A 28,000-nucleotide genomic window follows, 5' to 3' on the forward strand; every position below is an offset into this window, starting at 1 on the left:
AAAAATCCATATATAAAAGCATAATCTTGCTTCACATCAGCAAATGCATAGCTGTTGTGTTGAAAGAAAATTGAACTGTGTGAATTTATCTTATTTTTTTAATTCTTTTTTTTTTTTTTTTTTAGCAGATCATATTTTTTTCAGCTTCACTCCTGAATTATTTAATCACAATTGTATAAACTGTTATCAATCAATCACAATAAGTTATTTCTAGAATTATGGAGAAATTGGTAATAGTAAGGCAATCAGGCTTTCACTCTGTTCATGATTCAATTATTATTATTTATTTCTTAGCAGACTCCCTTATCCAGGGCAGATTATAATTGTTACAAGACATCACATTATTTTTACATACAATTACATTATTTTTTTACACATTATTATTACAGACAATTACCCATTTATACAGTTGGGTTTTTACTGGAGCAATCTAGGTAAAGTAGCTTTCTCAAGGGTACAAGCAGCAAAGTCTCCCACCTGGGATTAAACCCACAACCCTCCAGTCAAAAGTCCAGAGCCATAACCACTACTCCACACTGCTGCCCAATTACCACTCGTTTGAAGGTAGCCCATGATATCATTAATGCTTTTGATTAAAAAAAAAAAAATGTGCGTGTGGCTGCCTTCACTGATTTTTCAAAAGCCCTTACATCATGCCCTTCTTTTACTCTGGCCTTTTTTTTTGCATGGCCTCAGTGGTATCTCCATCAATGGCTGCAAAGTGTTAGGCTGAATGGTTTTATTTCTTAACCCTAATTCCTTACAAAATGCAGAATACCAATTGATCTTTTTAAGTTAACATTGAAGAGTAAGTAGCTTAAAACGTCACCATAATAGCTGTTTCACATTTCCTTTACTATGTTGGGGTTTTCTGTAGCTTCAATTTGGAGTTACTATTACTTTTTTCCGCCTATATCTGGCTTTAACTGTCTTTAAGAATCCTAGGTGTCCGGACTGGAGCCTTCCTCATTCTATTCAAATCATGTGACAATCAAGTGCGTTTACATGAGCATAAGAATTCCGATATTTTTCGGAAAACTAAGTTTTCAGAAAACTAATTCCGATATCAAAAGTCAATGTAAACACAGTTTTCGGAAAATGTATCGGAATATTCCGAAAGTCAGTTTTCGGAAAACAGCACCTAGAAATTTCCGATTCAATTCCGAAAACGAACCAAATGTATATCATGTAAACACACTTTTCGGAAAACTTATTCCGATAGCGTACTGCACATGTGCAAACTCTGACCTTCATTCCTGCACGTGGTTTTAGAAAACAGAGAAAATAATAATAATCTGTAGTCAGTCTGCATGGATCCATTTGCTCCGTTATTTAATCGTATTTTGTCATATACTTGTACTTGCTAGAACCGAAGTCATTGTATTTATCTTGCTCTTACTTGTATTAATACTTGTACTGTGATTAAATGTATTTTTGTTTACGACTGTAAGTCGCCCTGGATAAGGGCGTCTGCTAAGAAATAATAATAATAATAATAATAATAATAATAATAATAATAATAATAATAATAATAATAATAAGTTAAGGATCAAGTAATATTTATCCGTATGTATTTTTTTAATAGCCCATACTGAAGCAGCACATGTTTTCCAGCTTTAAAATTACGTGGTAATTTAAAATAATATCTGCAAAAGAAACTGGTAATATAGAACAGGATGAGCTGTTGGAAAGGCTGATTGTACATTGTGGGGAATATAAAAACAGGTGTAGGATAGTAATCTTTGAATTTAAGACCTGACGCTTCGATAAAGCAGTTGTTATTGGATTGGTCTCCGTTCTATCGCAGAAAAATGTCCGGTCTGTTCAAATCGTACTTAGGGTACTACAGTACTTTGCATGCGAACATATCCTGTGTTTTCTGAAAACTTCAGTCCATGTATACAGTTGAATTCTAATTAGACTTTCTATCGTTAATCATGTAAACACAGAAAAGTGACGTTTTAAGAAAATCAGTTTTCTGATTCCGTCATCCGAAAACATAAATTTTCGGAAAACGCTTTCATGTAAACGTACTGAGTGTGACCTTTCAACTCTGCTAGCCCCAGGCACACTCGTCTATACAGAGAGCACAAGAAAGCTCACAGCTAAGTAAAGGACATTTTAGAGAAAAACAATACTAACTCAATATTGGATAAACAGAATGCAAACCCACTCAGATTCATTGAAATGGCATAGAACTTTAAATACCATCTGAAGTTAATTACTCTTTTATAACAAAGCCCAGTCAGACGGTAGCTCCTCCATTCATCTGCAGGTTCTACTTCAGCTCCAGGGGCATTTAGAAATCTGTGTATTTCCTTTACCTATGTGCCTATATCTTGGAATTCCCCTTTTCGTTGGTCTAGTTTGTTGTTGCTATGCACACATAATCAAAACTATTATTTTGTGAATTCTGAATTTCCCAAGGAGATTTTCATATTGTATTTGCATGTTTCCTTTAAAAATTTGAAAAGAATAATTGACAGATTTACCTATTTCACTGTTATGATCGAGTCAGAGTTGACAATCATTTTTCAAAACCTGATTTTGATCACCAACATAGTCAAAATATTCAACATTGACACATTAAAATGTTGGGCCATTTTTTAGCCTATTCAAAATATGCACACAGGGAACTGAATTAGTGAATTGTTTTTTAACCCTTTCAGGTACAATGGACATATGTGTCCCACAAAGACACATGATGCTAACGTTCTTATTTGTGCAATGCGGGCACGAAACAGGTTTAAAATGTACTGACAAATTGGACCTGGTCGTCCAAATTGTCAGTTTCCTCGTGATACCTGAGTCACTCTCAAATATTTTTAAGAAGAAACCGTTTGAACTGATAGGACTCTTTGTTTATTGTTTACTTAATGAACCGTGGATCAATCATATCAGTGAAAATGGGCCAAATTTGTAAAATAAATAACAAACATAAAAATCCATTCACTTTCACGAAATCTTTACATTACCTTTAACACTGCATGCAGTAGCGCTATTCCTTGCAACAAACTACAATTCCCGCAATCCTTTACGCTAAGGGGACCTCGTGGTGATTTGCAGATGGCTTCATAAGTCTTTCTTGCATCTAATAACTAGTGAAATAACATATTTGCTTTATGATATATTCTCACTGTACGTAAAAAACAAATCTGATCAGTTAGTGTTATTTTTTTTAATTGACATTCAGGCATACTGATAACCCGCCAATTCACTGTGAAGTTTAGGTCCTGATCTTCCTAGTGTCATTGCCGAATGACCGAAGATGTTTCATAGTAGGCTGTTTGGCCGTTTGCTCTGTAAGTATTTTAAGTTTCTACGAAATTCTGGTTGTATGAGTACAATTCTCTCGATTCGTTTTGCTGCTTCAAGAAATATAATGTATAAGACAATATGCGTAACGTTATATGTTTATTTATTTATTTTAAAGTATGTATTTTTTTCTAAAACTGTGTCTACAAACCCCCATGTGTACCCTAGCCTATGTTTTTAATTTTTGACTAGTCTTTGGCCAGATTGAACTTTGACCAAGTGCTTAGTTAGTCAATGTAATCTTCATATCTTACATGGTGCGTCACTAGTGCGTGGTGAGCAAAACTGATCAATCATAAATATAAATAAAAACACATGTTTAAAATATAAAGGTCTGCAATATTTCTATGAATAAAAACACTCTCAAACTTGAAACGAATGCCCAACAAATGCATGTTTTTTGTCTTTTAATTAAATGTTGCCTTTATGGGGCTTTGGTTTAGTTTTATGATTTATAATTATATTAAACTAAAGGTAATTCAGATATATATATATATATATATATATATATATATATATATATATATATATATATATATACAGTACTGTGCAAAAGTTTTGGGCAGGTGTGAAAAAATGCTGTAAAGTAAGAATGCTTTCAAAAATAGACATGTTAATAGTTTATATTTATCAATTAACAAAATGCAAAGAGTGAACAGAAGAAAAATCTACATCAAATCAATATTTGGTGTGACCACCCCTTTGCCTTCAAAACAGCATCAATTCTTCTAGGTACACTTGCACACAGTTTTTGAAGGAACTCGGCAGGTAGGTTGGCCCAAACATCTTGGAGAACTAACCACAGTTCTTCTGTGGATTTAGGCAGCCTCAGTTGCTTCTCTCTCTTCATGTAATCCCAGACAGACTCGATAATGTTGAGATCAGGGCTCTGTGGGGGCCATACCATCACTTCCAGGACTCCTTGTTCTTCTTTACACTGAAGATAGTTCTTAATGACTTTCGCTGTATGTTTGGGGTCGTTGTCATGCGGCAGAATAAATTTGGGGCCAATCAGATGCCTCCCTGATGGTATTGCATGATGAATAAGTATCTGCCTGTACTTCTCAGCCTTGAGTAGACCATTAATTCTGACCAAATCCCCAACTCCATTTGCAGAAATGCAGCCCCAAACTTGCAAGGAACCTCCACCATGCTTCACTGTTGCCTGCAGACACTCATTCGTGTACCACTCTCCAGCCCTTCAGAGAACAAACTGCCTTCTGCTACAGCCAAATATTTCAAATTTTGACTCATCAGTCCAGAGCACCTGCTGCCATTTTTCTGCACCCCAGTTCCTGTGTTTTCGTGCATAGTTGAGTCGCTTGGCCTTGTTTCCACGTCGGAGGTATGGCTTTTTGGCCGCAAGTCTTCCATGAAGGCCACTTCTGACCAGACTTCTCCGGACAGTAGATGGGTGTACCAGGGTCCCACTGTTTTCTGCCAATTCTGAGCTGATGGCACTGCTGGACATCTTCCGATTGCGAAGGGAAGTAAGCATGATGTGTCTTTCATCTGCTGCAGTAAGTTTCCTTGGCCGACCACTGCGTCTACGGTCCTCAACGTTGCCCGTTTCTTTGTGCTTCTTCAAAAGAGCTTGGATAGCACATCTGGAAACCCCTGTCTGCCTTGAAATTTCTGCCTGGGAGAGACCTTGCTGATGCAGTATAACTACCTTGTGTCTTGTTGCTGTGCTCAGTCTTGCCATGGTGTATGACTTTTGACAGTAAACTGTCTTCAGCAACCTCACCTTGTTAGCTGAGTTTGGCTGTTCCTCACCCAATTTTATTCCTCCTACTCAGCTGTTTCTGTTTCAGTTAATGATTGTGTTTCAACCTACATATTGAATTGATGATCATTAGCACCTGTTTGGTATAATTGTTTAATCATACACCTGACTATATGCCTACAAAATCCCTGACTTTGTGCAAGTGTACCTAGAAGAATTGATGCTGTTTTGAAGGCAAAGGGTGGTCACACCAAATATGGATTTGATTTAGATTTTTCTTCTGTTCACTCACTTTGCATTTAGTTAATTGATGAATATAATCTATTAACATGTCTATTTTTGAAAGCATTCTTACTTTACAGCATTTTTTCACACCTGCCTAAAACTTTTGCACAGTACTGTGTATATATATATATATATATATATATATATATATATATATATAGATGGGTTAACTACTTACGTTCATGATCTTGAACTTTGGACTATTCTAGTCTTTTCATGTAGTAAAATTGACATGTGTAAAATATCAAGCGTAATTCAGTGTGAAATATTGTTAAAGAAAAATTGACACGCACTTTATTGGGGGCACGTGCACTCGACAGCAGAACTAACCAACCTTTTTGGCCAAAGGAGCCATTTACACAAGGAATTGGCACTTGGAGCCAGAAACCTTAAAAAAAAAAAAAAAAAAAGGGTTCAAGGCTAACTGCAGTAGAACCTGAAAGTAACAAACTCCACACCCAACAGATCATAAGACACGCCACTTGAAATTGGAAACATGGCTCATTGCAACTGTATAATACAGTGCAAATAGATTTCATCTTTAAAAATGAGTTAAAGGCAGACTTACAAACATTCTCCATTACCTATGTGCAGAACTTTGAGGTTCTTCTGTATGCTTGCTTACCTTTGTGATAAATTAGGCCTTATCTGCTCTAATATCACCATACATTTTAATAGTGCTGTTTGAAAATGTTTTGCAACAACTATCATAAATTCATTGACTCACAAACCAGTCATATTTTAGTTACTACAGGGTGGTTCAGAACTCACAATTAAGTACTCTATGTAGCATTGTGAACTAACAGGAGGTCATGGAGAAGGGTGTTGACAACTATACTACTTGCTCAATGTAACAGTACCCCTCATGATGCAAGAAATAGCCTACATGCACCAGAATGCAATTTGGTTATGTTGTTTTTGTATACAGCTTTTCATTAAATACCTAGATGTTGTTGTTTTTTTCTGCTGTCTTATGTGTACTGAGGGGAGACCATGTTTTTAGTAATTTTACTAGTACTATCTTTTCTGGCCAGTATATTATTTCTAGCTGTATTGATGTAGTAAACTGAACAGATATGGAACTGCTATTGCCTCACTACTCAAATGGAAGGGAGACTTTGGCATATGGTTGTGTTGCCTATGAAATATACAATTGTCTGATAATTAAGGCTGGGGTGATGCCTAATTTTTAATTATCGATATATCATTCTCCAAAAAAGCTAATGCATCGATTCATCGACGTTATGAAATGGTAAAAAAAACAAATAAACAAAACAAAAAAAAGTAATACATGTGGAGCTGTGGATTGCTGTGTAATGCTTTTAAAACTATTATGCATATTAAATTGATGACATCTTCATTTTTAGTTAGAGGGATGAGGGATCAAGGGAGGTTGTTTTTTTTTTTTTTTTTTTTTTTTTTTAAAGAAGGGGTAATGCAGGCCTGTTTGAAGGCAGAGGGAAAACAGCCAGAGAGCAGAGAGGTGTTCAGAAGAGAGGATATGGAAGGGAGTAGAGCAGTGGCAGCAGTCTGGAAGAGGTGAGTGGGGAGGGGGTCCAGAGCACACGTGGTGGGTTTATGGCTCTGGAGCAGGAAGCAAAGATCATAATCCAAGAGGGGCGAGAAGGAGGGTAAATTAGTTAGGGTTGCAGAGGGTGCTGGGGAGTGAGTGAGCAGACGACACGGGGTGGGTGGGGAAGGAGGCAAGGTATTGAAGAGTTTACGGACGGCAGTGATTTTGGAGAAGGAGGCAAAGTCATCAGCCGAGATCGTGGAAGGTGGAAGGTGGAAGGTGGAAGGGGGGGGGTGGCTGTGTGCCCTATTGTACACCTCTTCTTTGTTTGTGTGTTGATTAGATACAGGTGTTAAAAGCTGCAGTCACCTGTAAGGAAACTTTATTGTAATAGTATGCTGTTTTCCATACTAAGATTTCATTGTTTACTTTTAGGTTTTTATTTGTATAATTCAAATAAAATCTACAATAGAGGTCAGTTGTCATGTATCCAGAGTTCAGCTACAGTTACATTGATAATTTCTTGGTAGTAACATTATAATGAGTGCAAATAACGGTATATCATTTTACCAGTACAACAAACCTTCTGTAAGGTTACAAATGGATAAAACAAGTGAATAAATCTCATTCATAACCACAAGTATAGAAAAGGCTAAAATACTGACAATATGCTATCTGGTGTATTAGGTCTCTGAAATGAGTAAACACAGCAGATTGTGTCAAAATGTAAGCCAGGGAAATTTGCACATATGTTCCAGATTTTCTAGGATGCATCATAAATCACCTGCACGTTTAGTGAATGAAACCCCTTCCTGTTTGCATATGGATGGTGCTGTGGTGATTTCAGTTCAACGTGTGTGCAATTGATGGCTCCCATTACTCTGGGAAATACAGCAATGTCCTAAAACTCCCTTTTAATATTTTGTAACTGCTCCTGATTAAGTGGGATACTGATATAGTCGTTAACCCTCTTTATCAAGTCACCCGTGACCCAGAGGCATCGAAGGACAATGCTGCCAACACCTTCATATGCTGGGGTACGGTGTGGCCCCTTTTTGTAGGTAAAAGGGGCCGCCCCACAGGGTTTGACAGAGGTCGACAATAGCTGCCCTATGTAGATGCAATCAAGTTTTTAGATTGTCATCTGGTAACTCTTAAGAAATTAACCTGGTCCTGTACACCCCCTCTCTGTATTGTCAGCATTGTATCTGGGGTCTGTTAATCTCAGGCTCACACTCAAGCTCTAAAATTACATTTGCTGCTACTACTGCTGCCACTCCCAGCAAAGCCATACTGTAGTTTGTTTATTTCATTTTTTTTTAACACCAAAGACCTTAAATACTGTTTCAAGATGAGTTATAAATAAAAAAAAGTGCAAATGAACTCCTGATAAATTGACAACACAGATTTGCTTTTAAATTCCCACACAAACAAAAGAAATAGTCGCAAAAAGCACAGCACGTTAAGATATTAAAGTTATTTTGTAAATCAACTATTTCAGAAATCACATTAGCAAGGTTATTTAATAACGAAATAGGCTTAACGACCTTGTGGTATCATTTATGAACATTTGGAAATCCCCCACCTTGTGTTTACTAGTGCTGATTAATTTAAATTAATAGACAACTTCAGTCAATAGTGTCACTTCCCTGGCTGAACAGAATCCAGCACAGCTTTTGTGCCTCTGCAACTCCTGTTAAGAGCGAGCACAAGTCAAAGTAATGCTCTAATTTGTTCTTATTTGCAGTGCAGCAGAACGGAGTTAGGCACTGCTACACTGAGTCACGAAAGCACCTCTACATTAACAAGGACACTAAGGTCATTTGCCAAGGCTTTACTGGGAAACAGGTTTGTATTTTTGCTTTCCACTTTCAGTGATGCTGTACACGTAAGTCAAGCAATGCAAGGGACATTAACCCATGTATGGTTTGAAATTCCTGAAATGGCAAAGGGTTGTTGCATTTTATACCTAAAACTAGCTGGCTACTTATCATGCAATTTTTTTAGCTGAACAAAATATTATTCTTGCAGTAACTGTTTAGAGGGAGATCACAGAGCATGTATTATTGGGCCCTATTTGACCTCGGTAAAGCAGTAACACACTTCCTGAAAGGCAAGCAAAGTAATACCACATATCACATGTTCTGCATTATAACAGCATTGATTAAGATACACTCCAGTCCTGTAGGGGGCAGCAATAAGCCTCATATTTGGCTTTACCAGCAATATGAAGGATATTTACTTTTAGGCCCTGTCCACACTACATAACCAATCTTGAGAACCGTACTAAAAAAGTTTTAATTAATCCAGGTTAAACTTTAGCATCCACACTGAAGTACTGTTTCATGTTTAGTAATGCGTACACACACTAATGCTATTAGAATAGTTTGGTTACAGTTCCTAGTGGCGCAATGAACATTGGAAATTGATACGATAGGATCCCTCCATGCACTGTATTTTATTTTAAAATAGTGTTATGTCCCATATTAACAGAGGTCCATATTGCTGAGAAATAAAACAAGTATTTTGGAAAAAGTAAATGCGAACACACACACACAAGTAGGGCTTGAAGTTTTCAGGTTTTATTTTTAATCAAGTGACAAATTTAGCTGATTCTGTTTCATAATTAAACTCAGAAAAAGCTGTTAATTGTAAAACAATCATTGCTTTTACCTTCATATCTTGCCTGAGCCTAAAAATAATTATTTCAAACAGAGCTGACAAATTATGTGAATTGTTCATCCCCGATCCTATTTTTAACTCGCATTTCATTTTTGCAGTCGCCTAATTTAACGTTGTGCTTTTGTTATTTTCCACACTAGTTTAACAGGGAAGCCCTTACAGATTTTTTTAAGCATAACATTTTTATTTTTTTTGGCTAAGCAGTCAGCATCTTCAGGGGTTCTCATGAAGAAGATTGCTCATCTGCATCTCAGCTATGTACTTCTGACTGTACGAGTACTACAGTGACCGAAGCACTTGCAAGCAGTAGTAATGCACAAAAACACAAACGAAAAATATGTTCTTATAATTTTGAATGGAAGATGAAGTATCTGTGGCTTGTTTATCTGTGGCTTGTTTATTGTGTGAAAGAGCTGCTGGGGGAAAAAAATATATATATATACAGTACTGTGCAAAAGTTTTAGGCAGGTGTGAAAAATTGCTGTAAAGTAAGAATGCTTTCAAAAATAGACATGTTAATAGTTTATATTTATCAATTAACAAGATGCAAAGTGAGTGAACAGAAGAAAAATCTACATCAAATCAGTATTTGGTGTCACCACCCTTTGCCTTCAAAACAGCATCAATTCTGCTAGGTACACTTGCACACAGTTTTTAAAGGAACTCGGCAGGTAGGTTGGCCCAAACATCTTGGAGAACTAACCACAGTTCTTCTGTGGATTTAGGCAGCCTCAGTTGCTTCTCTCTCTTCATGTAATCCCAGACAGACTCGATGATGTTGAGATCAGGGCTCTGTGGGGGCCATACCATCACTTCCAGGACTCCTTGTTCTTCTTTACGCTGAAGATAGTTCTTAATGACTTTTGCTGTATGTTTGGGGTCGTTGTCATGCGGCAGAATAAATTTGGGGCCAATCAGATGCCTCCCTGATGGTATTGCATGATGGATAAGTATCTGCCTGTACTTCTCAGCATTGAGGAGACCATTAATTCTGACCAAATCCCCAACTCCATTTACAGAACTTGCAAGGAACCTCCACCATGCTTCACTGTTGCCTGCAGACACTCATTCGTGTACCGCTCTCCAGCCCTTCAGAGAACAAACTGCCTTCTGCTACAGCCAAATATTTCAAATTTTGACTCATCAGTCCAGAGCACCTGCTGCCATTTTTCTGCACCCCAGTTCCTGTGTTTTCGTGCATAGTTGAGTCGCTTGGCCTTGTTTCCACGTCGGAGGTATGGCTTTTTGGCCGCAAGTCTTCCATGAAGGTCACTTCTGACCAGACTTCTCCGGACTGTAGATGGGTGTACCAGGGTCCCACTGTTTTCTGCCAATTCTGAGCTGATGGCACTGCTGGACATCTTCCGATTGCGAAGGGAACTAAGCATGATGTGTCTTTCATCTGCTGCAGTAAGTTTCCTTGGCCGACCACTGCGTCTACGGTCCTCAATGTTGCCCGTTTCTTTGTGCTTCTTCAAAAGAGCTTGGACAGCACATCTGGAAACCCCTGTCTGCCTTGAAATTTCTGCCTGGGAGAGACCTTGCTGATGCAGTATAACTACCTTGTGTCTTGTTGCTGTGCTCAGTCTTGCCATGGTGTATGACTTTTGACAGTAAACTGTCTTCAGCAACCTCACCTTGTTAGCTGAGTTTGGCTGTTCCTCACCCAGTTTTATTCCTCCTACTCAGCTGTTTCTGTTTCAGTTAATGATTGTGTTTCAACCTACATATTGAATTGATGATCATTAGCACCTGTTTGGTATAATTGTTTAATCATACACCTGACTATATGCCTACAAAATCCCTGACTTTGTGCAAGTGTACCTAGAAGAATTGATGCTGTTTTGAAGGCAAAGGGTGGTCACACCAAATATGGATTTGATTTAGATTTTTCTTCTGTTCACTCACTTTGCATTTAGTTAATTGATGAATATAATCTATTAACATGTCTATTTTTGAAAGCATTCTTACTTTACAGCATTTTTTCACACCTGCCTAAAACTTTTGCACAGTACTGTATATATATATATTTTTATATACACACGGATGTACAGTTTTTCAAGAATCTTTGCTTAAAAGACATGACAATGCTGTTGCTGTTATTGGAATGCAGAAAAATATTAAAACACACGTAGAGGAAGGCAACAAACAGTGCTTAGAATCCCATCTCGTTGTCATGCGAACGGTTTACTGTTAGTATATATAACAAAGAAAAAAGAGTGTCTGTGTTTATATGTATATCTATACACAGACAGATATTTTTTAAACTACTACATGCCATAGAGTTTAAACGTTCATAAAAATGTACCAAAATGCACATCAGTGGAGTTTCTTAGCATTTGTGTTAAAATGTGTATTTGATGGATGGGACACCAAATTTTGGGCATGTGCCTTTCAGGAACACATGAACAGAAAAGCTAGCGTGACCTGCTATCATAATGAAATACTGGCTGAGAGCAGCTATAAAAAGCAAATTTCAGTATCATATTCAGTGATGAGTGTGTGAAACATTTACAACTCTCTCTGCATATTGAATTCAAAGGGGTTATTAATATTTTATTAAATAAAAGTATGAAAAGGCTAGACAAGGCATTTTTTTTATATATTACAGATTTCAATCTGTTTTTGGAACAAATCACTTGTCTAAACAGGCTGCTGTCCCAACAGATTTGGATTGACATGAGTCTGCTGTATCTCATTTAGTCATCATTAAACATCTTTCTACACACTTCTTTTTTTATTTTATTTTGATGCTGTGAGAAGTTTGAGAAATTTAATTTGTATTAGACCCCGATGCTAATGTAGCAGCTGTTGTCACTGTCTGGTTGCTATTTTTAACTTTAAGGTCATAATCCCCCCACCACAATCCTCAAAGTTGTTCATAACTACTGCTCATTGTATGTTTGATATTATTAACAACATCTAGTAATTATAAATAAGGTGGCAACCAAGTACTTGGAGAGTAATTATAGTTTTAAACTCATTCACACTCATTTTGTTGATATGATTTTAATTATTGCAGTACTAAGACATCCAGTAAACTAAACTAATGTACCCTATTGCTCTCCCACTTTTTATTTTTGTTAATGACAGCAGAGTTTTAAATTAATTAACCTCAAAATTACCACCCAGTAAAAGTGTTCTGTTGTGGATTGTATGCAAGAAAAAAGGAAATCCTCTCTGAATTACACATTAAATTAATTACTTTGGATCAAATGCAGGATCCGGTTCCTCTGCCTTGTAATTGTAACTTGCATTACAGAATCAATCAATCAATATCAATAGCATTAATTAACCCCAATTTTAAGCTGAAAACCATGTGCTGTAATAATTAACCAAGATTGTGAAGACCAAGTGGTTGTAAAATAGTCCCATACTACATTCCCTCTTTCATTTAGTTATCCACTGTGGCTAAAGCAACTTAACATTTTTTAGCCACACTGGAAAAACTTAAGCCACTTAACCATACTGTAAACAAGTTAAACATACTGTTTCACAAGGCAAAAAGACGTGTATTTTATTTGCAAACACGTAGATATTTAAATGCCAGAACCTACCCTTTACAATTCACATAAACAGTATATTTAAAGTGCGCTATAACTCTGATTTCCATTTAGTAGATACCAAACTTAGTCCCACATAAAAAAAACGTAATTACAAATTTCTTAAATTCTGAATAGGGTTGCAGATATTCATGTACTGCATAATCCTTTACGTTGTTTTGACTGACGCGACTTTCAGTGCTATTAGTGTATGTTAATATTAATCCCTACCTGTGGCAAAGTGGTGAGTATCACTTCGTTTGTAATCCTCGGGTTTCACCCACACGTAACACAGAATGCAAACACAGTGCTTATTTAGTGCGTTAGACTAGTGCTCGTGGTGAAAAGTACGTTGTGAAACAGGGAAGTGCTGGTGTCCGGGTTTGTTGCTGGCCTGCGGCTGCAGCTCCGGTTAGCGTTAGTAGTCTTTAGAAACAAACAAACAAACAAACAAACAGTTTACTTAGACAAACAAACAAACACAACACTCACGTTTTTAATCACCGGTCCTCCTTTCAGGTTGTTCTAACCATTTACAAAGGAACAGATCACCTATACTATGACCCCTATTTATACCCTCGCTCATGACCCCAAGGTTAACGAGCACATCTGCTCCTCTAATCCTCGGATGTCACGCCGTTTCCTGTCCGAGTCATTGAGTTTGGGTACCGTAGCTCTGCCCCCTTCATAAATGACCGACTTCCACCTAGCCCAAGGAATAAATTGTCATGCCATTTAGTTAAGGGTACTCTGTTCCTTTTACACAGCGCCCTCACAGGGCAGGAGGGAGATCTAGAATCATTTGATCTCTGTCACACTACCTGACCAACTGCAGCTCTAGTTACACAAGCTTGTACTAATGTGATTAATAATATTAGTAGGATTGTACAGCCACTACTGTGTTTAAAAAAAAAAACTTTTTTCTTTTTACCGTGTTCTTTCACCTGGGAATACTGACAGTAATATTGCACCGATTCTGACATAATTTGTCTGTACAATTTTATTTTTTTTGTTTAAACATGTCAATAATTTTTCTGTTTGAATGCCGTGTTTAAAAAAAAAAAAAAAAAGTTCAAACAGCGCAGTCCGCTGACTGTTTCTAATTAGAACCTCTGTCCTCCCGCCAAACACAACGTTTGTGGCATACATTTTATGTGAACAAGGTAAAGGGCTTTCATTGGGCGAAATGAAATCAAACTAAACAGACTGTGTATTGATTCATCTATCAGTACACGTTGAAAGTAATCGTGCTGGCAGTCTTACACATGCACATTTTTCAAAGCCTTTGCCACCATGGCAAACTTGGTGAAAAATAGTTGAGCCACAAGGGAAAACATTTCACTTGTGGCGACGTGGCGAGTGGCTAGCGGGAACGTAGCCGTAATTCATTGTTAATGGTTAAGATGAACCCTTATGGAAGTCTTGTAACGGTTTTTTTTTCTTTTTTCTTTGAAAACATTGGCTAGAAGTTCTATTTTTATGTGTGTGTTTTTCTGTCTAGCAAATCACTGGAATAACATGCTTTCCAGGACTCGTTTCATATTTGTCTTTGTTTACATTCCAATCCATGGTGTTCTGCTGAAATTCAGGACGGAGCTGCGCTTCAGTAGTTCAAACAATTCTGCCACCGATTTCATGTCCCTTTTAGAGATAAGCCTAGTGCAGAAATCCTGTTCTGTTCTCTCCCTTCTCTGTTATGTATTAAAGTATTTGCAGAATGATAGTAATACAGATTTAGATATCTGTCTGAAAGACAGGTCTAGTAAAGTTATTCTTTTCTTTATTTGATTTCATTAATATTTCATGGAGCCTTAATCTGTTGAACCACCTTTCACGAATGCCTGTAAGCAGATTTAAGTAAACAAGAAATGAGGGGATTATAAGAAAAGCTAAAAAATAATTAAGTTCATTTCTTGCCAAGTTGCAAGTTGATGCTGCCTATCAGTGCTGAATGTGTTCTGTACAGTACGTGGCCTGCACATGAATTACCTGGTCCCTTATGGTAAAAAAAAAAAATGGTTCTGTGTCGTTGAACCAGTTATATTTGACAATAACTATATTTGATAATAATTCAGACAGATAGAAGGCCAGAATAACATAATAGCCTTATATTTGTACTGCTTTTTTAGGGCTACTGGTTTTCCAGAATCACGGATTTAGGAATTTTAGGAATGGAATTTTGCAATGTTGTCTCTTTGTCCTTGCAACTCTAGTTTTCGGCTGTTTTTTTTGTTTTGTTTAGTTTTTTGCACTACAACCAGCCAAGTTGAGTTAATTCATCATTCGTGTTACGTCACTCGCGTGTCTCTGCTGAAACTCATAATAATTGTACCGCCCACATACATTTTCGCTCCATTGCTCTCCCTCTGATGTGATTATTTATTTATTTTTATAATTTTAGTTGTTGCCAATTATTTTTATTATTTTTCTCCCAATTTGGAATGGCCAATTATTTTATTATGCTCAGCTCACCGCTACCACCCCTGCGCTAACTCGGGAGGGCGAAGACGAACACACACTGTCCTCCGAAGCGGGTGCCGTCAGCCGACCGCTTTTTTTCACATTGCGGACTCACCATGCAGCCACCCAAGAGCTACAGCGTTGGAGGACAACGCAGCTCTCAGGCAGCTTACAGGCAAGCCCGCAGGTGCCCGGCCAGACTACAGGGGTCGCTGGTGCGCGGTGAGCCGAGGACACCCTGGCCGACCTAACCCTCCCTACCCCTGGGTGACGCTCGGCCAATTGAGCGCCACCCCCTGGGAGCTCCCGTCCTCGGTCGGCAAAAGAATTGACTGGACTCGAACTCGCGATGTCCAGACGCATCCTGCACTCTACGCAAGTGCTTTTACTGGATGCGCCACTCGGGAGCCCCTGATGTGATTATTTTAATATTGTTGCTGTTTTAAGTAAAAGCTTGTGCACAACAATTGAATGCGAGGGGTAATTACGCCTTGGTAGCATCAGGAGAAAAAAAAACTCAACATTCGCAACAAGCCTAAAGCAAGTTTAACATACTACACGGGTGTTACTGAAATATTTATTCCAAACAGATTACAGTACGTTGGAATGTAATCTATATAAAATAGAAAAACGTCTTTTTTTTATATATAGTGACAGCTGCAGCATCACACATTGCATCTCATTAATACTGTACCACCTAACCTTCACTTTCTGTGACACACACAATGCGGAAATCCCTGCTTAATAATAATAATAATAATAATAATAATAATAATAATAATAGTAATTGATTTACTTACCACAACATGCACACCCGCTATAGGTCAAGCTGATCTAATCCAAAATTGTGTTTAACATCACTGATCTTTTTTTTTCTTAACGTTATTGAATATTGTTAAATATTCATTATGTAACAGTTCATTTTGAAACTCCAAAAAAAAAAAAAAATTGTGGTTATATTTATTAATGTACTTATTTTAACTATCAACATTATAATGTTCAAATGTCATGTTGAATTATCAATAAATTGATAAAAAGTGGGGGAAACGGAATTGGTAATTTTTGAAAAAAGGAATTTGCTATTCCCCAGAATGGAAACTCAGTAGCCCTACTTTTGCTGACTTACAGTAATGTTGTTTTTTTTATGCTTTTGTGTCTTTGTTGGATGGATTTAAGAAATGGGAAGTCGTTTTTAGGAATTTTAGTAACTCATAAGTGAGTTTTAATCCATCTAAAACAACAACAGCAAAAAATGTATTTATTAAAATGGAGATGGGGACTAGAGGTGCAATAATTAATTGATGCATCGATATTAATCATCTGTCCGTTTTAATTTTCCAGCTTCGATTACATATTACGTATTGGTGAATCGATGCATTAAATTGGAGCGCAGTTTGAAGTCTCCTGTTGCCAGTTTGCATTAAAACATTGATTATGTAGTTATGTGCTGATGTCAATGTCAGCGTGTTGCTGGGATACAAACCTTTCGGCCTCTAGATTCACATTAGACAAGTCACATCAGTTAAATGTTTTCTTTACAATTTCCTCATTTGAAAATGAAAGCTACACAATTATTTAAAAAATAAATAAAAAAATGGAAGAAACTGAAACAAGCTTGGTCATTTTTGGGGTAAAGGAAATGGAGGACGGAAAGCAGTGGTAGATGGTAAATGTTTTTGACACAAAACGTCAACAATAATGTTAATTAACAAGCATATTTCAGATCGAAATTACGCATATGTTTTTCAGTTGTTAATTGAACTCAAACTTAATCAAAGTGTTCTCATTTGAATGTAAGTTGTGCCTTGCCGTTTAACTATTAAGCACAGCACCATTTTTAGTTATCGGATCTTCTGATAAAGATCATAATCTGTTTTTGGTTTTGAAAAAGAAAATGCTGTTGATGCATCAGTTTTTAATTGCTGATAAATTCATATAGATACTCAATTAACAAATTAGGTTGCCGATTGCACCACTAATGGGGACCATTATGAACTGATTGTGGCCATTTGTCTGTCTGTTACACTCTATATAGCGAACGCGCAGTGATAACTACATTGATTTTGCACCAAATGTTTTGCATACATTCCTAGCCTCCTATAGAACTTTCAGATTGCATTTAGCTATAATTGAATATTTTGTACAAATATTTGTAAGCTTTAAGGTGTTGTACAATTATACCATTATGAGGAGACTCTATATGTGGGCACTGGTATAAAGTTTGTAATGTACATTTGTTTGGTGACCCTCCGGTACAATGTAACCTGATACTGATAACCAAACTTTTTATTTATTTTTCACCAGGGGACATTTCACAGTCAGCAGTCTCTGGATTATGGCACCCGGCTAGTTGGAGGAGTATCCCCTGGGAAAGGGGGTAAAACTCACCTTGGGTTACCTGTCTTCAACTCTGTAAAGGAGGTAAATGGGCATTTGTGTTTCTTCTAGAAGTATAGAGTAGGGGTGTTCTAATTATATATATATACACACACACACACACACACACACACACACACACACACACACACACACACACACACACACACACACACAACAGAAGGGTCCCATTCACAGTGCTTGACGATGAAGATCTTCATTAAAAAGACAGGTAAAACATGGACAAGCATAATGCCAGACTTATATTGTTTCTGCTAACTGGCCTCAGCAATTGCCTGACCCCAAGCAACAGGGAGTTGATCCTCCGTCTGTATTAAATCGCCAGGGTCTTTTTAAATGTTAGCCTTTTGGCGAGATTCCAGGGCTGCCCGTAATTGCTGTCTATCATTACCAATCTCCTATTTAAACCCTAATCACTCACACCTTCCTTGTCTAGTGTTTTTCATTTTCAAACATTGAGACTGCAATAGTGATTTACCTATTCAACCCGCTCAGCCTTTTGTTCTAAACAAAATTTCAGACCTCGTCCGAATAGCAACTCGCCTATTGAATTCGCTCCAGCAATGTCAGAACCTCGTCTCATTGCTTCCTCGCCCGATTCTGAGGACTTTGAAACTAATTTTCGATCATTCCCGCTTTGAAGATGGTTCTAGGCCATCAGTTTCCTTTTTGCTGGCTTCAGCAACTCCAGCCAACCCGGCAACTACGCCACATCGTTCAAAGCGCCAGTCTCATACCCAATCCACGCTGCAACTGCAATACAAAGATTGGCCCATCTCCAAACTTCTAAAAGCTCTCTTCGATAAAGGCATCAACATTCCTGCCGGCAGCGATCACCTGGCCCTTTTTAACTCTTACTGCGAGGCTATATCCGCAGAGCTAGTCGTTCCTCCCCGCTTGCAAGCAACATTAACTGGTCGTACCATACCCGCTTTGCCCATCGCTCATGACTTCTCAGCCTTCTCAAATGTCCGTTCCATCCGGAGACCCAGTCCTCCAAATCCATCAGAGCATCTTCAAAGATTTAAAAGACCTCGTACAGCCTATGGCAAACTCCATTTCAACCATCAACGAGCAGCTCGACAACTTAGAAAACCGAAGCTTACCACCACCATCGGCGGCCATTACCTCCTTTTCCGCCATTTTCAAATCCCGCAGTAGCCTCCATATCTGGCTCCTCATACCTGGTCCCAGCCATAGACTTTCCGGAGTACAACCTGGCACCAGCAGTGGCTTCCACTTCCCACTCAGCAGCTAGCATTAAGCACCATTCTCTTTCAGACAACATTAGGAAACAAATTATCGAAGGTAAAAATGTAAATATGGTCTTGTGGCAATGTGCCCCGCCCCTGTGTGCATTTGTGTGTTATGTGTTGTATGTCGTATGTGTAAATGTTCGTGTATAGTCAATGGTACACGGGATATAAATGGGTCTGTGTTTCACGTGTATTTAAATTGTATATTTGTATTTAGGCACGGGATTGCACATCACTGCACGTGCATTTAAAGTATAGTATGTGAGCACGGGGTTGCACAGAATTAATTCACGTGCTGGGATTCAAGTGAATAATTAATTAGTAATTGAATCCCAGCACAACAGCATATATAGATGCACATTTCTTTCACTCGGGGTTGGGTGTTCGAGAGTGGAGAACGGGTGAGGAGAAGGAGGAAAGTAGTAAAGGAAAGTAAAGTAAATTAAACTAAAATAACCATTTATTTCACTCACCGTGTTTGTTTGTCTCCGTGCACCGTTTACTGTTTAGTTAGTTTTTGTTCGTCTATTTATTTTGGCCTCAAGTGCCGTGTCCTGTTTTTGTGTTCTGTTTAAACCTTTTATTTTGTTAATAAACGCTGAGTGCTACCATTTGCACTCAGCTTCTCATCACTACCGTCTGTGTGTATTCCTTTCTGGTCTGACGCCACCCACTCCGGCCGTCTTTGTGACAGGTCTCCACACTTATTGCGATCTCCCGAGTTCTTGGACCACCGCGTAATCGATTGCAGTGATCTCTGTTACCCTCAAATCCCATGACCCATGCCTGCTGAAGAATTTGCTTTTTGTATTTACTGTGACGTCTTCTACTCACTCTACAAACACCTGCGCAACAAGCTAGATCAGTATCTATTCTACATTGTGGAACTCTTTTTGTAAGATAAGGGGGTACCATGTTCTTTAAGTACCACAAAGCCTTTTCACTAAAGCTACTTCTATTCTAAGTTCAGATAACCACATCACTGACTTGTCTTCCCCAGATTTCGATCTCTTTAACCGCATATTCAGCGGGCTACTAGCTAATGCCTGCGGTGTCTATGCTTCTACTGCACATCCTGCTTCTACTGCACATCCTACTTCCCTCTGCCCAAAAGCAGCAGCTGGTTCATTCAAAACTGGCCACCGCTCCTCCCCTCCTCGCTTCTATAGAAGATCATCAACTCCAAATCCCATCCATTCATCGGCTCCAACAAATACATCCACAACTCAAGACAGATGTCGCAACGTTAACTTCTCAGGCACCAAACACATCTGTAACAATTTTAATACTGCCATCTGTTACTGCAAAAGCTGCAGATTTCTCCACATCTGCAGTTTCTGTGGGGACGCTCAATCAAAATACATCTCCCCTTCCGTCCCTAAATGACAATCAAAGTTACTATTAGTCTCCACACCGATCAATTTCCCGGCACTATACAAAGCAATTACCATCCAGACAAGATGTTCACTTCTTATCTACTAGATGGCTTGTCGAACGGATTCTCCTCTGGACTTTCCGAAGTCCCATCACCATCCTATATATGCAAAAACCTGCACTCCGCCATAATCGAGCCAAAATATGTTAGCTCTCTCATTTCAATCTGAAATCAAGAAAGGTTTTATGGTCGGTCCATTCACAGCTCCCCCTTTCCCTACCGATCGCATTAACCCTCTCAAGAAAGAAACGCCTCATCATCGACCTATTGGCTCCGCGAGGAATCAGTACAAGCACTATAAATTCTCTCATTCCACATGATCAGTTCTCCCTACATTATGTCAAGATATCGGATGCCATAAAATTCATTAAAATAGCAGGTCGCAGTTCCTGACTGGTAAAAGCTGTCATCGCAGACGCATTCAAAGTTATGCCCATCCATCCCTCCCTTTGCTACACAGCTTGCATTCGGCTGCTGCAGCAGCCCAAAAATATTAGATGCTATCAGAAGCTTTTTGCTGGATTCTTCTCAATTCGTACCATGTTCCATTCCTCCTCCACTTAATGGACGACTTCCTCCTCATATCTCCTCCATTAGACCCTCCAGCTCAAGCAATCACCAACTTAAAAAACTTCTTTTCTGCTGTCAGCGTTTCCCATTCCGAAGACAAAAAAATCGGCTCAAGTCACTAGAATTTCTAGGAATTACTCTCGATACTGAAAACTTCGAAGCCAGGCTTCCCCCTGCCAAACTGGAATACGTTCGCTGTCTCATTAATAGCTTCCAAATCTCGTCATCCATCAAAAAATGGGATTTACTATCTCTTCTTGGTCACTTCAACTTTGCGCTACGCATCATCCCCCAGGTTAGAACAGTCATCTCACGTCTTCTGGCACTCTCTATGACAGCAGAAAATTAACTCATTCATCAATATATCATCCGAAGCCAGAAAAGATATAAGGATGTGGGCCACACTGATCACACACTGGAACGGCCTGTCTCTCTTTTACGAAGATCCTATCTCAGCTTTCCACAATCTCTCCCTATTCACAGACGCTTCAAGCATAGGATTCAGCGGCTTTCTCGGATTGCAATTGTTCACCAGTAAATGGCCCCCAGAAATCCAAAGCCTACCTCCTGGAACTGTACCCCATTGTCGCAGCAGCTCACTTATGGGGTCATCAATGTTTGTGGAAATCCGTTCTCTCTTATAGCGACAATAAACCAACAGTTGAGATTGTCGATAAAGGGCACTCGTCCTCCCCTCTCATCATGCAAATGCTATGACGCCTTATCTGGATCTCGGTCTCCCACAGTTTCATAATTTAAGCCCATTGCCTTCCCGGTATGCACAAGAATGCCACTGATGCTCTTTCCCGCCTACCGGTTTCATCAGCTGGTCTCGGCAGCATACCCATCCCCTCTTCAAACTCTGCAACACCGACATCTGCTGTTCAACTAAGTACAACACTCTCCAACCTTCTGCAATCAGCTCGACACTACATGGTTACAGCCCTAGCTCCAGCGTCCAAATCATCTTACACTACTGCCTGGAAAAAAATGTACAACCTTCTGCGCTCAAAACCACATACATCCCATCATGTTTAACGAACAATGGATTCTAGCCTTCATCGTCCACGCAAGAGATTCTCTCCGTTTAGCTCCTGGTACCATCAAAGCTTACATCCTCTGGAATTCAGTATTTATACCGCCTCAACTCTGTCCCTTCACCAACTCTACTATCCATTCCAACAGTTCGCCTGACACTCCGAGGGATCCTCAAAAGCTCCCCCACCCAGCCCCCCCCCCCCCCGCTGCCTATATCAATAGACATTTTTCATTCCGTAATCTCTACCCTCAGAAGAGGCTGCTTCTGCTTCATCGAGTGGCAGGTAAACACGTGAACCACTACACACTAACCCCTTTCTAACCCTTCTCTGTTTGTCTTGTATGTTAAATCCTTCCTTGAATCTATGTTATGAATTGGCACGCGTTCTGCTGTTTCTCTCACAGTGAGGTTCTGCGGGGAGCCAGGGGTCCATTCTTTGGGGGGTAAGTGAGCCTCACTTCCCTGACCTTGGGTCAAGCTGCGCTTCCTCAACCTTATTAAAGGGAGGTTCTCACCACGTGAGTCAGACGGGACCCCTGACCACACTATCCTTTTGCAGCTCATGCGCTTATCTTGCCTCATCGCAGTGAGGCTCTATCCTATAGTTAAAATTTCGGGACATGGCCAGCTTTATTCTTCCAGTGCTCGAGTCCCAACTAACCCATCTATTCCTGTTCTTTACAGGTTCCCTGCGGGACACCACTCTGCTCCCGGCTTCGGAGGCAGCGCCTTCCCTCATTCGAGGGCAGCACCATATCGGTCAGGGAACCCTATACTTTCACTTCCTTTCAGGTCTTAGCAGCGCTAAGACCTATTCTTGCCCCGCAAGGTGACTCTGCCGTGTCAGAGTTTTATTATGTTTTTCAGATCCTCGAGGCCGCAGCCCTCTCCTCCACGTAGGACGGCTCCCTGGCTGGGGATCTCCTTTCTGTCCAGGCTGTAGCCTGTTCAGAAGTCCAGGCAGCAGCCCGCTTCTCTAAATTGGGCTCCCTCCGCCCTTTACTGTTGCACCAGCACCATGTTTCTGCCTTCTCTGTACTACCCTATAGTCCCAGTGGGCGCCCCGTGAATGAAAGCAACAAGAAGAAGAGAGTACATCCATTTTATTTATTTTTTTGGGGCAGTGTATTTGGGTCAAGGGTGTTGTTACATGATTTATTGTGTCAATGACTTACATTAATTAATGGGAAAGCCCTTGAAATGATCCTAAAATTATTTGTCATCCCCAAATAGGCCATTAATGTGTTTTTTTTTTTTTTTTTTTTTTTTAAAAGGCTAAAGATGGAACTGGAGCAGATGCCACTGTTATCTATGTGCCCCCTCCCTTTGCTGGCCCTGCTATCATAGAGGCTATTGATGCTGAGATTCCACTGATTGTGTGCATCACAGAAGGTATTCCACAGCAGGACATGGTACGGGTAAAACACAAACTGATCCGCCAAAACAAAACCCGTCTCATTGGCCCAAACTGCCCAGGAGTCATCAATGTAAGTCTTCATTATTATTATTATAACAGTGCTCCTTCGTTATAAGGTGGCCCTTCATACCACAGAACAGGTTTTAAGGCGATATGGTCATGGCTTCTACCTATAGCTCCCTACCTAGGGCGTTATAAAAGATGAGCACTATTATTATTATGATTTAATACTTGCATTAACATAATTGTTAATGCATTACATTGTTTTTCTTGTACAAGTCTTGTGTAACTCCATAGAGTAATGGATAACCGACTTAGGCTGGCTATCTGTTTGTTACAGTTGAACAACATTGGAAAAACTGTCATTTAGAATTTTAGTATTGATTATTAGTTTGTTCATGTCCAAAGAAATACATATTTGGCAGACTTCTGTATACAAATATATATTTTTTTTATAATGAATTCTGTCTGTGTTTTGTCCTGTGTTTGCCAAGTTCAATTAAACTCTTTCAGCATTGCAGTCCTGTATAACTCCACTCAAAACTGCAGACTAGTCAATTATTTTTGTGAAGTTAATGGTTGCTTTTTGCTGGCAATTTACATGGGGTAATGATATCGTCTTACTAATGAGCGACCATTTATTTATTTTCTTTGTTTTCATTTTTAATGTAGCCTGCGGAATGCAAGATTGGTATTATGCCTGGCCACATTCACAAGAAGGGGAGAATTGGTAAGCAGATTGTAGGATTGATACATTTTACATTGCTGTCCATTTAGATTCTGTTTTTGTATAGGGTGATTGTTTTTTACCTGTTAACTGAACATCTGCTGGTTCAATGCTTTTGTCTTTTTTGTGATTTAAAATGGAGTGTTCCTGGTGTGTGTGTGTGTGTGTGTGTGTGTGTGTGTGTGTGTGTGTGTAGATGTTTTTTTTTGTTTTTTTTTTTTAAATCGGGTTACATGTGCATATTGGTTTGAAGTGTTTGTAGTCTTATTAAGACCTCACTACCAGTCTCTTGCAGAAGGCTCAGTTACCAATTAATTTACTTAATGTATTTAGTATAGTGTTACTTTTTTTATGTATATTTGTAAACCTGCCAATCGCAAACAAAAATGAATACTTATTTTCTTTTACTTGTACATTTGTATTTGTAAAAAATGAAAACAAATCATGATGCTCTGAATTAAATGTAGGTTCTTAATACAGTAATCCATTAGTAATTCAGTAATTGACAAACCGGTTGTCTGAAATAGTAATAAATAATAACAACACACACATACATTTATATAGCTCAGTTTTAAATGTGTAAATCACTGTGCTGAAATAGCATTTTGTATATGTTAGTGTGTCTGTATGGATCACACAACTCTGAACTAGCATCATGCTGTACTTGGTCAACATTGGGGGACATATGTTGTGTCTGTATTAGTGAAGGACTGCAGTATATGGCCTGAGTCCCATCCCTGGAACATCTGAGATTGATTTTGTCTGGCTCGTCCAGCAGATTAACCTTCCTTCCTTTTGTAGGTCTCTACTTAACCTGTAGCAGAGATGGTGTTTTAAAATGAGTGATACACATAAAAATAATTACACTGCAACCCCTAGTGAATTAAATTACGCTATTTTACAACATTAATATACAAATGTTTTTTTTTTTTTTTAATAACAAATACAAATGTATTTGAGTGGGCTTGGATAAAGTGGGGAGAGGTAATTTGTATTGATTTTAAAATATGAATTACAATATCTTTTTTTTGAGGTATTGTATCTAGATCTGGCACTTTGACTTATGAAGCTGTACATCAAACCACACAAGTTGGTCTGGGACAGTCTCTGTGTATTGGTAAGTAGATTGTGATGATTTTTTATATAATTACAGGTTTCTAATAATGACATACAGACACAAGAGAGACTTAAACTGTGATAAGTGTGATCAGCTGATAGAAGATTTTTCAGGGGCCTGTTCGTTACAACAGTATATCTGAATGGGTGTAGGGTCTATAGAAGGCCACATGGGTTTTAATAATTCTATAAATATATATTTTAGGAATTGGTGGAGATCCTTTCAATGGAACAAACTTCATCGACTGCCTTGAGGTCTTTCTGGAGGATCCGAAAACAGAGGGAATTATTCTGATAGGAGAGATTGGAGGGAATGCAGAGGAAAATGCAGCTGAGTACCTCAGACAGCACAATTCTGTGAGCAGTTTCGTACTGAATGTGTAGTACTGCTATATCAAGGGGGGAATCTAGCTGCAGAGGCATCCAATACAGTCCAGATGTGGCGCTTCCCAGTGGGGTATAGAATGATCAAATCACCCCATAACAAAGGTTTTTTTTTCTAGTTTTGCCTCAGTATTTAAAGTTATGGATGATCAATTTTATTATTGAAACAGTCCAAAGTCAAACCACATTCTTGGGCAGGTAGATTAAAATAAAGTGTAAACATTATTGTTTTCATTATTCAAAAACTTTGTTTGTGTATTATCACAACCTTTTTTTAAAAAAAAAATAATAGTTGCTTCCTCAGACTGCTCAAAGCCTATTCTTTTAAAACATTGTACCTATTGTACACTAATAAAAATGTATACCATATTCTCCATACTATTGCTTCAAGTCAATGTTGTATTAAAGAGTATGTCTTTGTTTTTCAGGGTGCTAATGCTAAGCCTGTTGTATCATTTATTGCTGGTTTGACTGCTCCCCCGGGCAGGCGAATGGGACATGCTGGGGCTATTATTGCAGGAGGGAAGGGAGGAGCCAAAGAGAAGATTGCTGCTCTGCAGAGCGCTGGTGTGGTGGTCAGCATGTCTCCTGCCCAGCTTGGCAGCACCATATTCAAGGTAAGAACAAAGTGGATTTGGATTAAGCAGGAGGCACCCATACATGCGCCAAACATCAACCCAGCCAAAAATGGTGATAAAACTTGGTTAACCATTCTTTATGTAGCAATGCTAAATATGTACCCCCCCTATATTTCAAACTCTTCCTGCCCCTGCTCCTTCACTTTCATTATGAGCTCTGTCTTGCCACTCCAAGAGCTTGCCACTAACAAGCTTGATACTGACAGTGCAAGCTTGTTAGTGGAGTCAAGGGGTCAGTGTCTGTCAGGCAGTCTGTGTGCTCCCAAGAACTTGAAGTCCTCTGGTCTCCAGCATTTGATGATGAATTCAAGTCTCAGCAGCGCATGTTCACAAGCACTTTCAGATTTGATAGTGCTGCAGGTCTACCACTGAGCAAGTATCAAAATGCTGAACATGCATTCTTGAAGCAGCAAGAATACTCATGTTCAATAATGATCATTATGTTGAAATTTTATATGAAAGTCCATGACAGCCAAAAAAATAAATAAAAAGAAAACTGATGGGTGATTAACTATTTGCCACCAGCAGATGGCAGTAAACAGCCGTAGAAAATCAGAGAAGTAAAAAAGATAGTATTTCATAAGTCCTAATCACATAACTCAAATATTGGTATCTTTGTGATCGCTGATATGTTTTAATGAAAAGCTGTTACAATTCAATTTTTACAGAAAATAGAAATATATTTGTAGTGATAAAATAAATGATTTCATTTAAATAGGCAGAGGATACTGTATTACTGCTTCGATTCAAACAGAATAAACCTTTCTTAAATAGTACCTTGTTTTCAGTCATCGATGTCTGAGTCATCGGTCCAGCCTAAGACACTGCTGTGGTTAAAATACATGACATGTTTACTATTTGTCTGCTGTTAAAATAATAAAAATCATAAAATATCTTTGTGTGCAGTTTCATCAAATTGCCAGCAGGAGGCATCAACTTACCAGCACAAAAAATAAATCAAATCTAAAATTAATAAACTGGAGCAAACTGACAAAAACAATGTTATGAGCTTTGTTTTTGTATCAGAAAAAAAAATACAAGATCAGCTTGGGTGACCAGAAAGTAGATCTATGGCAAATGTACTCATCCCTGAAATCAGAAAGTGTACTTGTGCACTTCTTCTTTTTTAACTCCAAAATGCTTTTAAACTTGGCTTCAGAAGCAGTTCTTTTACATAAAGAAATACACTTGTAAGACATGTGCCGATCCAAGCTTAATTCATGCCCTCTGGATTGCAGCATGATGCAAAGGAGAATAATTATGTTTGTGTGTTTCTGTCTCTCTTGCAGGAATTTGAAAAGAGGAAGATGTTGTAAATTTCTTACCAGGAAAAGCACCCCTGTCTCTGTGTGCCTCTGTTGTCCACTGCTGTACCATTCTCTGAAGAGGCTGCATATCCCCCTAAGCCATATACGTATGGTTTTAAATATGTGTTGTTTCAACCTGTATGCTAAGTACACCTGAAAAAAACTAATACATTTATCAATTAAAGTTAAAC

General features: G+C 38.6%; 1 protein-coding gene across 1 annotated transcript; it reads left to right on the forward strand.

Moving 5' to 3' along the window:
* Window positions 1-3,143: 3,143 nt before the first annotated feature.
* On the forward strand, window positions 3,144-27,999 carry LOC117408613 (succinate--CoA ligase [ADP/GDP-forming] subunit alpha, mitochondrial-like). The gene is made up of 9 exons (XM_034013766.3): window positions 3,144-3,302; window positions 8,587-8,687; window positions 17,828-17,944; window positions 23,495-23,707; window positions 24,310-24,367; window positions 25,398-25,481; window positions 25,686-25,837; window positions 26,293-26,481; window positions 27,792-27,999. Exons 1-9 carry the CDS (start codon window positions 3,269-3,271, stop codon window positions 27,816-27,818), a joined length of 975 nt encoding a protein of 324 aa, XP_033869657.2. The 5' UTR covers window positions 3,144-3,268; the 3' UTR covers window positions 27,819-27,999.
* Window position 28,000: the final 1 nt, after the last annotated feature.

The sequence above is a fragment of the Acipenser ruthenus genome, chromosome 2 (assembly GCF_902713425.1).
Source record: "Acipenser ruthenus chromosome 2, fAciRut3.2 maternal haplotype, whole genome shotgun sequence".
In the NCBI taxonomy this organism is placed as follows: Eukaryota; Metazoa; Chordata; class Actinopteri; order Acipenseriformes; family Acipenseridae; genus Acipenser; species Acipenser ruthenus.